Consider the following 12,618-nt stretch of genomic DNA (forward strand, 5'->3'; position numbering starts at 1 on the left):
CGAGAAACCTCGGTAACAGAAATAACGGGTCATGCACGAAGGCGCTCGACGAACTTTTGAAAGGCAAATAATGATAAGCCGCAAAGGTCCAACAAGGTAAGTACGAAAAGACGAAGTATCTCGGGTCGAAAAGGAAAGAATATGAATGAAATATTACTTTATTGTGCACAGTGAGGAGCGACAGGTGATTCATCGCGTCGAGGGTTAGAAATGGTCGTCGTATCGGGAAACTTCTCTTCATACCCCAAGGTCCAAGAAAGACCGCGCGTGCCCCTGTCTCTGCCTCGCCCGGGTTCCTCGTGCTTGGCGTCGAAGTCACACTTGATGTCCAGACAGTCCATATCATCGGCAATGTCGGATACAAGGGTTTCAGCAAAAGAATCAGAATCAGAGTCAGGGTCCGAGTTGTATTTGAGGGAGGTTAGATCATCACAGGACTGGCTACGATCAGGATGCAACCAGCGCGCGTACCAATCCCCAAGGAACACCTTGAGTTCGTGTGAAAGTCCTAGGTACTCGACGTTACGAGCAATACCCTCCCATTGAATGTGTTTCTCGTGAAGAGAATCTCGAATGTAGCGCAGATCGCCAAAGTACATCCAATGAAAGACCAAATCGATGGAGGAAGGGTCTGGAACGGGCAGGAACAGTACAGGATGAGCAGCGGAGGAGTTTAACAATCGGGGTAGGCGGTCAGCAGGAATGGTAAAACGCCCTGAAGGGGTACGCAAAGGAATGTTTGGAGTGGGATGTGTGCTCGGAGCGCTGTTGATAAGATCCACAGTGGAAGCACCGCTGAACAGAGATCGTAGGAAACTGGAATGAGCAGATAGATATTCGCTGTGTAACTAATGGAACAATTAGAATAAACGTTAAACAAGTGAAGTTACTGGCATACCTTTAAACTAATTCGAGGTAAGAGGGCTAATGTACTGGGCTCTGTTGCTCGACGACCCAAACCTGATGGGTCATAAGAAGGTCGGGCGGGTGTAGTAGAGAGAGAGGGAGAAGTAGTAGAGAGAGAGGGAGAAGTCGTAGTCAATCTGACTCGAGAATACGGAACAGGAATTACTAAAGGCCAATCAGTATTTTGACGTTTAGAATATAATGGATGTAATCAACATACCTAAAGTGCAATCCGAACTTTCAGAGTTCCCCCAGTAAGATGGGGCTAAGTCACGAAGTTGTTCAAGAATATAATCGAAGGGAACATCAGCCAGCGATGGAGGAGGAAACGGTCTGGAAAGGGTTGTAGGCGGAGTATCGAGTAATGGATTGACGGATTCTGGAGCGGGAATAGACATGTGGGATATGAAGTGGTTAGTCTGGAAGGAAACAATCCTCTCCTTTTTAACTGTCGGGTGGGTCGAACTATTGTTGAACGTTGAAATAAATGCGCAAGTCCGAGCAACGGATATCGGAGAGGCTAGATTTGGAGGAAGTAAGAGATTTGGTTGGGAACTATAGTCCCCACGAAAGAACTTTATGTCCAAAGAGAATAGGCGCTATGGATAAATGTAATTCGCGTGTTACACGTTCAGATCCAGTTCAGATCTTTGAATCCAATTGTTTTTTCCTTACTCCGGCAACGGGGGCTGATCGTCACCCCGACTCTTATTGTCTTTTTGTCGGTTGCATCAGATGTGTCGTGCACACGCATCATTAGCAGATCTCAACGTGAATAAATCAAACGCCTTTAAACACCCGCCCGTTGAGACTGCTTAAGACTGTCTAGTGAAGAGGTATCTGCTTAACACGGGCTTCGAGCTACCATATAATTGATGTCGTCGGATGAAACATTAACCTGCATGCATGAGGAGTGGAAGACTGAAACATACATACGTGCAAACTGCAGATGATTATTATTTTGTCCTCTGTGATCGAACAAACGGATCCTGCATGGATCTCTCCCGAATATTAGCCGGCCGCCATGATGCGCTGTGCGGGTTCTCGTTTGGTCGCATATAACAAAAGACGCGCCCGCCGCCAAAGACGTGACAGCCCGACGTGCCATGGTATGCATCCCGATCGCACTAATAACTTGTGAGGCAATCTTGTTTTCTAGCCGATGATAAACTTTTTGACTTGTCATAAGTGAGATTGGTTCTGAAAGGACAAAGTGATGTGTGAGCACTAAGCCCTACTAAGCCTCTCTAAGCACAGCTGAGCAAGGAAGCTTAAGTGAGATCGTTCGTCATCCCTTCAACAATCCTGTCTCCCTGCACAAAACGGAGAGTATCGAAATCTACTCGGAATCAGAGCTTGTAAGGGCGGGGCAGAGGCAAATGAAATCTTGAATCCATATCTGTGTTCTCTTGTCTTGCCAAACACCTACGGAAGCAAGGTCAGGAACTGACATATCGTTCGAGATCCAGAAATTTTTCTGGATCTGTGGCTATCTGTGGTAACCGGTCCAGACAGAGAGGAGGTTGATTATTTGAGAGTGAAGCGACGCTCAGAACTTAGCGTCAGAGAACTTCCAAGCTTTATAGAGGTCGTCCAAAATTAAGGAACTCGAATATTATGGATGCATAGTAGCACTATATCGAAGTTCAAGGATATAGAGGCTCGCGGTCCAGTCGAGAGGCGGTGAACGTGCATCCGGGCCGGTATAACTTCTTTGAACTCCTCCATCATCGTTTCATTACGCAGTAGTAGACTGCTGGTCCTACTGTAATGCCTGAGGTCTTCAGCATTTCTCAAAACCCAATCACTGCGCATGCATTCAATGCTGATCGTTCTCGTCAGTATTTTACAATATTAACAAGCGGCCGTTAGCTGACGAGCATATAGAGCTTGCTGTGAGCTTAAACTCCAACGACGCTCAGATACTTATTCGCAGTGGCTCCGAATGGGTCCCTACTGAGATGCTTACTGAGGTATTCTCGCACCATTCCCTGTGCTTTTACGTCCTGAACGACAAGTTTAGCACGACAAAGTCATCACTTCCATCGACTGGGCACCAAATTCCAACCAAATCGTCACAGCATCGCAAGACAGGAACGCGTATGTTTGGCAACAAACCCCAGATCCAGAGACGGGAAAGATTGTTTGGAAACCAACCTTGGTTCTCCTAAGGATCAACAGAGCAGCAACTCACGTCCGATGGAGTCCAAAGGAAGACAAATTTGCTGTAGCTAGTGGCGCTCGGTAGAGTTTCAGCAAAATTACCGTTTATCTTTTCTCATCTTACCTACTTGTTCGTAATAGCGCTATCGCGATCTGTTCTTTTGATCCTGAAAACAATTGGTGGGTATCCAAGCTACTCAAGAAGCCTATCAGATCTACCGTTCTTGCTGTGGACTGGCATCCAAACAATGTACTGTTGGCAGCTGGAAGTGCAGACATGAAAGCCCGCGTGTTTTCCGCGTATATCAAAGAAATCGACGAAAGGTACGGCGAACGATGAAACTTCTGCTGATGGGCTTGATTCATGAGAACTAGACCTGCTGCGACTGTGTGGGGATCCAAACTTCCTTTCAACACTATTTGTGGAGAGTTTACCAGTGCTGCTGGTGGATGGGTTCATAGTGTCGGATTCTCTCCTTCCGGAGATGTCCTTGCTTTTGCTAGTGCGTATCATCAATGTACTGATTTCTCATTCTCTGATTCATCTCAGGTCACGACAGCTCTATTAGCATAGCTTATCCAGGGGGCCCTGTTTACAATATCCGCATGCCGACTCTGCCTTTGGTCACCTTGACTTGGACCTCAGAAGACAATATCATCGCCGCTGGTCACGACTGCCAGCCCATAGTCTTCAGCGGATCCGACGTTGGGTGGCAGGAAATTGGGACGCTTGATAATGGCAGCTACGCCGCTGGGTCCAAAGCAGGAGCAGGTTCTATCGGTCGTCTTAAAGCTGGCGCTTTCGCAACCTTCCGCGATGCCGACAGCCGTGGTCAAACGAGCAATGGCACGACTGATACGAAGCTCATTACAATCCATCAGAACACGATCACCAGCGTTCGTCCGTACGCAGGCGTACCTGGACAGATCACCCAGGTGAGCACGACTGGCGTAGATGGTAAGTTAGTCATCTGGGACACTGCTTCGGTCAGTGCGTTGACCGGCAGAATGGCTGCGATGAGTATGTAGAAACCTCGATTATGTAGAAACCTATTGATACACTGCACTGTACATCGTTAAAACAGAATATCGTCAAATATCATTGCCGTATAGTTGTGTCTTCACTCGTCTCTGCGGGGCCATATTGTACATCAACCGGCTGCTCGTTGATCACATTCCATACAGAGGCTTTGAACTGTACGAGTACGTCGCGTCAATTGAGCTCGCCACCATTAACTCGAAACAAGGACGAACCAAGACCATCACCAGCCCCATCTTCGTTTCTAACGATCTCAGTCTCGCCACCAACATCTGATCTGGTTCATCCATTAATTTTCGCGTTTTAGTTGTCACCTTGAGGTTGATAGTCCCAGCATAACTCAGTTCAGTGACTCGTTAAGGAGACACAACTGACCAGTTTAACGTTCTGAGCTAGTTTGGCGTATTCCCAAAGTACTTCAGCCTCTATAACCGACAGACTGGGATGATTTTCATAAGGATTTTGTTCAAAAATGGTTCCCGAGGGCGGAGGACTCGACATGCGTGTAACTTATGTTGATGATGATGGTGAGGAATCAAGAATCCGTGGCGCTGAACGCTACCGCAAATTCTGGATTCTATTCTACTTCAAAACGCTTATATATACGACGATTATTCTCAATAATGATCAGTGATAGTAGTATAATGGCATGATCAAGCAACTCTCAAGTCCTGCTCTCAGACCGTTCAAAGTTAGCTCAATTCTTCCTCTGATTTACTAAATATCGACTCCATGGAAAATGGTGGCCCAGGTACTGGTTTCTGGAATCCATCCATGACTGCTCCGTGGATCTTTAGTACACAGATCATGAACAAAACCGAATGTGAACCGACAGAAGAAAAATCCACTTACCTCGGTACGCATGACCGATACAGCGCTCCGATTACGACTGAGGACCGAAGGAGGGTAACGCGGTGATGTGGTACTACTTTGACCTAAGTATGTGGTTTCGAACATTGAGCATTGTTCATGGCCATGAAGAAGTGAATGAATGAGTCAGAAAACCACATACTTGAACGGAATCGCCGAGACCATGTACTACCTTTCCATTGGAAATCCGAATTGTCGTTGTCGTTATTGTTGCGGGTCGAACGACGTTTCTCGTCGTAGTCTTTGCGCCATTCATGAAATGTTATAAAGTTGAGGAGAATGGTGAGAGTGTACACGCGACCATTGCAATCGAAGAATAACAGGAAAGCTATAAGAAACAAGGGGGAAGAGGCAAAATAAGGACACAGGATGTAAGAAGTAGATGTGAAAGTTAGAATGTGCGCACTCACGTCCGACAGAGGAAAAAGCCAAGACTGAGGTGGCTATGGTAAAGAGCGCCGTGATGAGACCACATGCGACAGTATATGTAATAATTTTGCGGATAAGACTGCGTGTGTGTGAGGATACATTCGAATCATTGGGTGAAGAATAAGTACGTACCATTTCGTCAAATACGAAAACTGCAAAGCGTTGATGGTTTTCAGCTTATACACCAAATATACGGCGATGATAGTATCGGTGAAGGCGCCCATAAAGCTAGCAATACTATGATTGATAGTTTTATTTCAACGAGAGCAAAAGATATCGTCAAAACCTACATGTTCAAAGTTGCGAGTTTAGCTTGGTCGACCGCAACACCCGAATTGAAGGCGAGACCAATGGAGGCAATGACGAAAGTCATCTGTAAAAACTCGTCATGGCAATGTAAATCTCGAAAGAAGCGAGATACAAACCGGTAGATATATCAGGATAACCAAGATTGTAATTGTGATCTTGCTCCGAGTGCTGCATTGCACGATTAACGCGTTTGTTTCGTGAGGCGAGAATACTTACATTGTCCAAAGCCGGAATGCGAAATATGATTCCTCAATGGTGGCTGCAAGCGAGCTCATCATAGAGGCCAACAAAAATGGTTCCGCGATGGCTTTTGGAGAATTGTTGGCTACAATACGGGATCTCCTAAGACTCTGACGATTTCCGGAACGCATAAGAAGAAGAGATATTCACGAATTAGCAGCACCTGAGATACAAAGAAAGGAATCAGGGAGGAGGAAGCCTCGATACACAATACAACAAACGCACCATCCATGTGAATTGGCAAACCGAGATCGTGGAAATAGTGTCAACCAAAAGTGCTAGCGCCACCAGAGCCTTCGCGTGCTTTCCAGGTATTTTAAAGAGAAAGTATGTTCCAACGAGGAGTTCGATTGTGTAGAGAAATAGGTTGACCCAAGCTCCTGCTAGCAGGAAACTATTTCACAGCAGTAGAACCCAAGTTGAGAAACTAAGTGAAGTCTTGGAATAAGAAGCATAACCCACCCAGGAGAAGCTGCTAGTGGAGCATTCGCGGATGCTTGCAAGTTGATGGCACCAACCGCCATAAATTCGTATTACCTTGAATTCCTGGCAATCGTTATGTGCATGGAGCCTGAGCTTCAAGGGTAACGTTGGCTGAGAATATCAAGGTTGAGGCTAGAAGTATGAGAGACCCTGGGCGACCCTGTTCCAAGTTTGTCACTCCGCCATCAGATTTGAATAATATGTAGCCCCTGACTGGTGTAATTAAGCCAAAGCAGCTCCTGGCAATTCTTAGAGAGTGCAGTTGCGAGCACCAGTGTACTCAGTACTTCGAATCGCGCTCATCGACATCACCATACAGTAATGTTTGCACTTACGAAAAGATCTGTGATAAAGAGGAAGACGAGGCCACAGCGTATACTGAATATCCTCTTACCAGAGATCTCCTCCACTGGCATATCATATATCCACCATCAATGCTGTCAGGCCTTATTCGCAACTGAGGATTAGCGTTAGAAACTTAGAATAATCAATTGGTCGTATAATGACGACCTATATCGGTTGATTGTCGGAATTAACACAGTAAGTAGTCAGCCGTCTTCAATATCCCTGTATTTTGATTCCTGCCATGGAATGTTTGAACAGCCGTGGAGGCCTGTGGAGGCTTTCTCAGTTTGCCAAAGGGACTGTTGCACTAACGGCATATAGAAAGATTCATCCTAAGTCGTTTCTCTCATATACAGTAGACGGAACTTGTATGGGTTCCTGTGAACAGCTCCATGATGGCGGTAAAGCCCGTATTCTACGGTCGATGCCGGCTTCAGGTTCCATGGGACAGTTTGGCTGGTAGGGACTTGTAAGGATCATGTCCTAGTTTATCGCAATGATTGACTTCTACAATGTTAACAGTGAGGCAAACGTTGGTTTTGAAACTTGAGAGAAAGATTCAAAAGATTCAAGAGCCCAAATGAATCCGATCACTGATATCATACATAATTATCATTCTCTCCGTTTTTCTCTGTAATCTTTCCATCATCTACCCCCAAAATCTGCATTTATCTGTAGTTTGTGGTCTCTTCGAGCTCCTTGTTGACGACTTTCATGTCGTCTCAGTCGTCACAACCCATCCCTGCCGCTGATGGCTCTCCGCCGACTACAGGCAGTGTCAGACGACACCATACCATCTCTGCAGCATCTAGAACTGCTCGTGCCAGTGCAAAAGATACGATTTCAGAGGAAACTCAAAATCAAGAGCTTTGGAACGATGATGAAGTTGTTGGAGAAGACTGGGTTGGTGGTGTAGGTGCAGTAGGAGAAAAAAGTAGTTTACATCGTCAAGCCTCGTTACCAACCAAATATCATCGAGGTGTGCTTTCTTTCTTTTTTTTTCCCCCAGCGTTGTCGATCTGGTCTTATCATCTCATCTTGTTTAGCCTTCCAAAATTCTGGATCGAAATCAGGCACTATGACGCCCAAGACGATGAACAGCTTGACCGCGATTGCAGGTCACGAAGGCGACGAGGAGGAATGGGAAAAAGAAATTGGTGGTTATGTTGTCCCCGAAGAGGAGGCAAGTCTGCAGCCTTTCGATTTTGGCATGGTTTCTAATCAACTTTATCTATTCAGCATGCGCAAGATCCAAATGAACCTCTATCTCCTGCCTACGGAACCTCCACTCAGGATCCTTCTCCTCCTCCTGCGGCTTCTGGTGTTCGTCGCCATGTATCTCTAACATACGGTGCTCAAGGCGCGGGTGTCAACCGACCCAAGGTAACTTCCCTCAAACGAGCCGGTACCCTTCAGACTCCGTTGCCTGTAAACAACACGCCCGAGCATGCGGTTGCCGGCGGCGAAGAAGAAGAATACGAGTACACGTATGCTATGGAGGATCCCGCTGCGTATGAATCCTACGATACATATGGCGCTGGTGGACCTACGAGTCCCCTCGGCCGTTCATCTCCGTGGGGATCTACCGGTAGTAGCTCTGGAAGTGCAGGCGATTGGCGTACACCTGGCGGACCGGCTGTCAACAATGCCATCGATGACGTGCAGCGTGCCCTTTCCAACATGGAGATATCGGGATCTGGAGCATCTGGTTTTTTCGGCCAGAGTGCTCACCCACCTCGATTCAACCCGACGTATCAAGGGCCTTCACAGGCTCCCGGTATGCGCGGGGGAAATGGTAATGGAAACAACAACAGAGTGGATTACGATGGGCGCAAGACGCCGATATCACAGGCCCAGTCGTACCATGCCTCTGGAGGTAATGATACGATCACTGGGCGTGTCTCCAATCCAAATCCACAGTACGCGTACAATCAACATCAGAAAAACCCTAGCGGGGGAAGCGGAGAGCGTATTCCCAACGTTCCGCTCATTCCATCGCAATATTTGCAGCAAAATCAGCAGCAGCAGCTTCAGGGTAATCAGCAACCCCGGCTTGGAGTTGCGACCTCTTTTGTCGGAGGACAAAGTCAGCAAGGGCAGAACAGGGATATTCCTGCTGGGCAAAATACAACTCAGGCATTTGGAGCTCCGATCGACGTGTCTTCGTTGATTGCGACCAAAGGATACAACCCTTCCACCTTTGATATTCGACCAAGTTTTGTGAGCTATATATCTCTTTGTAACTTTATTTTTATACCCTTCCCCTCATTATACACCTTTAGGCTCGATATTTCGTGATCAAATCATACACCGAAGATGATGTCCACAAGTCGCTAAAATATGAAATCTGGAGTTCGACCGACCCAGGAAACAAGCGGCTCGACAAGGCATTCAAAGAATGCAATGGTCGCGGCCCAATTTATTTGTTTTTTAGTGTCAACGCTAGGTATGTATATGACTAATTCTAATTACATTTTTACTTCGCTCACCTGTAGTTCAGTGGCCATTTCTGTGGTATGGCGGAAATGTTGACACATGTGCGTTTTCTTGTTCATCTTCCGGACAATCGCGACCCATATAACTGCTTCAGGTTGATTATACCCAAAGCAGCACTGTTTGGGCTTCTGACAAGTGGAAGGGTGTCTTTAAAGTGCGGTGGATCTTCGTTCGTGATATTCCAAACGTCAATTTACGACACATCAAGTTGAAGTAAGAACGGGAAGTTTGCATTCTACGGTATCTTGCTGATCATGATTTTTCCCTGCATCGTCAGTAATACCCAAGAGCGCAAGCCCGTCACTAATTCTCGGGACACTCAAGAGCTACTCCAGGACGCTGGACAGGAAATGCTCAGGATCTTCCACACCCACCCAGCACGAACATCGCTTTTGCAGGACTTCGCATTCTATGAGGTTTTGATTCTTCCGTAACTGCTGACTCAGGTGCTGACTCGAACATATCCAGCTCCAAGCTATGCAGAAAATTCAAGCACAGTCTGGTCCCTCTTCGCCGATCAGCAGCCAGGGCGGAGGCTTCGGCTCTCCTAATATGCAGAACATGTCACCTCTCCAATCTGGCCAACAGTCGCCGGTTCAGCAACAAGCAAACCTCTTCGCGATGGGAAATCCCAACGCATTGGCTTATCAGATGCCTCAAATGACCCCAATGATGCAGATGCAGATGATGGGTATGAATATGGGCGGTGGGCTTGGAATGGGCAACATGGGCAACATGGTAGGGTCGCAGTTCCCAATGTCGCAGTCGCAAGCTATGCACCAGAGCGTCATGAGGCATCCGAGTCCTGGTTCTGGTCCTCAACAGCAGCAGCAACAACAACAGGCTGGCGGTCAGGGTTTCATCAACTTTTGAAATCACGATAACTGCTGGTGTCAAATTTCAAGCTTCGAAAAGATTCTTAGCCAAGGCATTTTGTATACAAGATAAGTGTGAAATCAGTGTTTTTTTCTAATATTTTTTTCTGTTCGTGGTTAACCTTTCATGTTACCATTATAATCTACCCTTCCCTTTTCGTTCTAGCTTTCAAGTTCTGCTTGCTATTTTCCCCTCTCTCGCCGATTACGATCTTTTCCTACCTTCATGACCTATCTCGTTCTTCGCCCGATCTCATCATTTTCTCTCGAGTACTACTATTAAACAATGGACTTGTACTGTACCCTTTGGACAGTGAATGGACGTGGACTTCCGCTTGTTCGCTATCTACACTGTACTTGTTCACCACAATTGGTTTATTCCCAGTAGCATACAACTTCCCTTTACATGTTCAACAAACTGTACATATACCTATCGAGAGTGTATGAAATGTATTTTCTAGATTTTCTACGTGAATGAGCGTTCGTGAGAGGTTTTGTAATTGTTGCATGACTCTTCTCGCTCGACCAATCTCTCGGGATGAATTTATCAGGGCCTTTCGTCTCTGTAAGCCTCTTATACCATGGCCTGAAACTATAGGTTTATCTACTTTCTTCGTCCAATCAACAGTTTTTCTGACTCCTCATTGAAGCCATTGGAAATTCTGGAGGACCAGATTCGACGGGTCTACTGTTCCTCATGCACCGCTATTTCTCAGAAAACCTGCATGTGTCAAACTTGCCGCGTCGTGTAGTGTCATTGCATGTGGATCACGGATTGCAAGTCGCGTCTGGGGATATGGCCAAACGTTGTACGAACAATGCGAAATCCATTGGCGTAGAACATCATGTCCTCAAAGTTCCCTGGTCAAAAGACGGGTTTCCAAAGCTCCCTACTGAAGGACCTCTGGAGCACAGCGCGCGCCTTGCTAGGTACAGGGTTTTGTTCGATGGAATGACCCAAGCGAACGCAAGTATTTTAGCACTCGGGCACCACGCAGATGATCAAGTCGAAACATCCCTAATGCGAATAATGAAAGGATCCACGGAAGACGGAGCTGCTGGGATGAAACACTGTAGAAGATGGGGCATGAATTTTGGGTACTTTGGTGCCGGAGGACCCATGGATTACGAAGGAATGAGGAGATGGATAATACGTCCACTTTTGATTTTCCCGAAGGTGCGCATGACTATAATGCAATTACAGACATTCCTTTGTACTCAGATCACCGAAGGACAGGCTGTTGGCGACCTGTGAAGAGAACAAACTCTCGTATGTCACCGACGAGACGAATTTTCAACCTGAACTTACCCTTCGGAACGCTTTGCGACAATGGCTTGCGAATGACGGGAAACAAAGCGAGGTTGATATTCCTGATATTCTGACCAAAGATTCTTTTCATAGTCAATTTGATCCTCCAGTCCGATGAACATCTTCTCAATGTTTCCATTCTTCGCAAGAAACTCGCAGCGCTCGACATTGACATAGATCCGTCAGGTGGAGTAGGTCAAATTCGCTCGGCGGTGAATGCCCTGACTCTTCAAGCGGACGATATTGATCACGAAGGTTTGTTCCAGTATCACCTCTGATAAAAATTCGCTCAAACATGTACTTCAAAAGTGGACTTCATGTTGTCTCGTAACGCTCTACGTTCGCCTCCGGGCACATACCTGATCACACACCGGAGCTTGGCATCAATAGAGAATCCAAAAGTCCAGAGAGCTATCATCCTACGTATCCTTCGCTACGCTTCATTCCACCCATGGGGCTCTCTCGCAGCTCAAGTCAACCGTCGCACCAATAGTCTTTCCCAAATCGTCAACAAGTTGTGGGGTGGAAATCCCTTCGAAAAGCAAATCCGACCGTTTTGTGCAGGTGGGGGCGTCTCATGGACACCTGTAGCCATCTCCGGGGACAAATTTCGTTTTATCAACAGAGGTTCAAACGGGAATATCAATTTCAGAAACTCAGAGACTTTCGGTTGGTTGGCTTCTCGTCAAAATCCGCCCAGTCATGAAACAATGTCCGGCCGCGGTTTCACAAATCCACTCCGTGTTGATATAACGTCCAGAATCATCTCGAAGCTTGATTCCGGGGATACCACCCCACTTGAAGTACTCTATGATAATCGTTTCATCGTCACCATGAACCTCGCCTCTATACCTCCCGAAATTGAGAAGAGCATACGAAATCCAGACAATCAAATCTGGTTATTGTCACAGACAAGATGGTTTTGGCCAAAGGTTGTCCTCAAGAGCCAGACCCAAGAAGACATTGTTCTTCATTCAGCAGCTCAGTCACCGAAGAACCTCGTTCTCTTTCACAATCTGAGCCCTAGTGAAGTTGATCAGTGGAAACAAATCTATTGGAGACCATATGAAAAGGAGATCGTTGCTCCCTGGGTTGAGGTTGATTTCATGAGGCCGTTAACTACGATGTGACAATAAAAAAGTTTATGTGTGTAC

At 46.5% G+C, this 12,618-nt stretch overlaps 6 protein-coding genes across 6 annotated transcripts; 3 read left to right on the top strand and 3 right to left on the bottom strand.

Moving 5' to 3' along the window:
- Positions 1 to 158: 158 nt before the first annotated feature.
- C8R40DRAFT_1176500 (uncharacterized protein) lies at positions 159 to 1,304 on the bottom strand (the record flags this gene model as incomplete). Its single annotated transcript, XM_046232525.1, has 3 exons — positions 159 to 848; positions 899 to 1,071; positions 1,127 to 1,304. The coding sequence occupies 3 exons, from the start codon at positions 1,302 to 1,304 to the stop codon at positions 159 to 161; spliced, it is 1,041 nt and encodes a 346-aa protein (XP_046080655.1).
- Positions 1,305 to 2,595: 1,291 nt separating this feature from the next.
- Positions 2,596 to 4,154, top strand: C8R40DRAFT_1274785 (actin-related protein ARPC3). The gene is made up of 6 exons (XM_046234106.1): positions 2,596 to 2,743; positions 2,794 to 2,879; positions 2,930 to 3,150; positions 3,211 to 3,393; positions 3,445 to 3,572; positions 3,620 to 4,154. Exons 1-6 carry the CDS (start codon positions 2,677 to 2,679, stop codon positions 4,096 to 4,098), a joined length of 1,164 nt encoding a protein of 387 aa, XP_046080656.1. The 5' UTR covers positions 2,596 to 2,676; the 3' UTR covers positions 4,099 to 4,154.
- A 1-nt stretch (position 4,155) lies between these two features.
- On the bottom strand, positions 4,156 to 4,660 carry C8R40DRAFT_1129756 (DASH complex subunit Dad3-domain-containing protein). Its single transcript, XM_046229143.1, has 3 exons — positions 4,484 to 4,660; positions 4,324 to 4,422; positions 4,156 to 4,264 (listed from the first exon to the last, which is right to left on the bottom strand). Exons 1-3 carry the CDS (start codon positions 4,607 to 4,609, stop codon positions 4,169 to 4,171), a joined length of 321 nt encoding a protein of 106 aa, XP_046080657.1. The 5' UTR covers positions 4,610 to 4,660; the 3' UTR covers positions 4,156 to 4,168.
- Position 4,661: 1 nt separating this feature from the next.
- Positions 4,662 to 6,647, bottom strand: C8R40DRAFT_1240920 (uncharacterized protein). The gene is made up of 11 exons (XM_046233533.1): positions 6,419 to 6,647; positions 6,182 to 6,350; positions 6,107 to 6,119; positions 5,933 to 6,041; positions 5,833 to 5,884; positions 5,698 to 5,780; positions 5,540 to 5,644; positions 5,389 to 5,486; positions 5,121 to 5,306; positions 4,961 to 5,043; positions 4,662 to 4,899 (listed from the first exon to the last, which is right to left on the bottom strand). Exons 1-11 carry the CDS (start codon positions 6,478 to 6,480, stop codon positions 4,801 to 4,803), a joined length of 1,059 nt encoding a protein of 352 aa, XP_046080658.1. The 5' UTR covers positions 6,481 to 6,647; the 3' UTR covers positions 4,662 to 4,800.
- Positions 6,648 to 7,498: 851 nt separating this feature from the next.
- C8R40DRAFT_1163446 (YT521-B-like domain-containing protein) lies at positions 7,499 to 10,153 on the top strand (the record flags this gene model as incomplete). Its single annotated transcript, XM_046230375.1, has 8 exons — positions 7,499 to 7,763; positions 7,831 to 7,997; positions 8,024 to 9,004; positions 9,067 to 9,230; positions 9,285 to 9,321; positions 9,375 to 9,493; positions 9,558 to 9,696; positions 9,749 to 10,153. The coding sequence occupies 8 exons, from the start codon at positions 7,499 to 7,501 to the stop codon at positions 10,151 to 10,153; spliced, it is 2,277 nt and encodes a 758-aa protein (XP_046080659.1).
- Positions 10,154 to 10,662: 509 nt separating this feature from the next.
- On the top strand, positions 10,663 to 12,594 carry C8R40DRAFT_1073900 (PP-loop family-domain-containing protein; the record flags this gene model as incomplete). Its single annotated transcript, XM_046226647.1, has 5 exons — positions 10,663 to 10,720; positions 10,806 to 11,332; positions 11,388 to 11,516; positions 11,575 to 11,719; positions 11,774 to 12,594. The coding sequence occupies 5 exons, from the start codon at positions 10,663 to 10,665 to the stop codon at positions 12,592 to 12,594; spliced, it is 1,680 nt and encodes a 559-aa protein (XP_046080660.1).
- Positions 12,595 to 12,618: the final 24 nt, after the last annotated feature.

Source organism: Lentinula edodes, assembly GCF_021015755.1.
Source record: "Lentinula edodes strain Le(Bin) 0899 ss11 chromosome Unknown C8R40scaffold_53, whole genome shotgun sequence".
NCBI classification, from domain to species: Eukaryota; Fungi; Basidiomycota; class Agaricomycetes; order Agaricales; family Omphalotaceae; genus Lentinula; species Lentinula edodes.

What these genes read in the sequence shown, in the direction of transcription:
- C8R40DRAFT_1274785 (XM_046234106.1), top strand. Translation starts at nt 2,677, where the DNA reads ATGCCTGAGGTCTTCAGCATTTCTCAAAACCCAATCACTGCGCATGCA. An exon ending in GCTGTAGCTAGTGGCGCTCG is followed by an intron (nt 3,151 to 3,210) that starts GTAGAGTTTCAG and finishes TGTTCGTAATAG; the next exon opens with CGCTATCGCGATCTGTTCTT. An exon ending in AGATGTCCTTGCTTTTGCTA is followed by an intron (nt 3,573 to 3,619) that starts GTGCGTATCATC and finishes GATTCATCTCAG; the next exon opens with GTCACGACAGCTCTATTAGC.
- C8R40DRAFT_1129756 (XM_046229143.1), bottom strand. Translation starts at nt 4,609, where the DNA reads ATGTCGAGTCCTCCGCCCTCGGGAACCATTTTTGAACAAAATCCTTAT. An exon ending in TAGCTCAGAACGTTAAACTG is followed by an intron (nt 4,423 to 4,483) that starts GTCAGTTGTGTC and finishes ATCAACCTCAAG; the next exon opens with GTGACAACTAAAACGCGAAA. An exon ending in TGGGGCTGGTGATGGTCTTG is followed by an intron (nt 4,265 to 4,323) that starts GTTCGTCCTTGT and finishes GTACTCGTACAG; the next exon opens with TTCAAAGCCTCTGTATGGAA.
- C8R40DRAFT_1240920 (XM_046233533.1), bottom strand. Translation starts at nt 6,480, where the DNA reads ATGGCGGTTGGTGCCATCAACTTGCAAGCATCCGCGAATGCTCCACTA. An exon ending in GCATTCCGGCTTTGGACAAT is followed by an intron (nt 5,885 to 5,932) that starts GTAAGTATTCTC and finishes CGTGCAATGCAG; the next exon opens with CACTCGGAGCAAGATCACAA. An exon ending in TTATCCTGATATATCTACCG is followed by an intron (nt 5,781 to 5,832) that starts GTTTGTATCTCG and finishes GAGTTTTTACAG; the next exon opens with ATGACTTTCGTCATTGCCTC.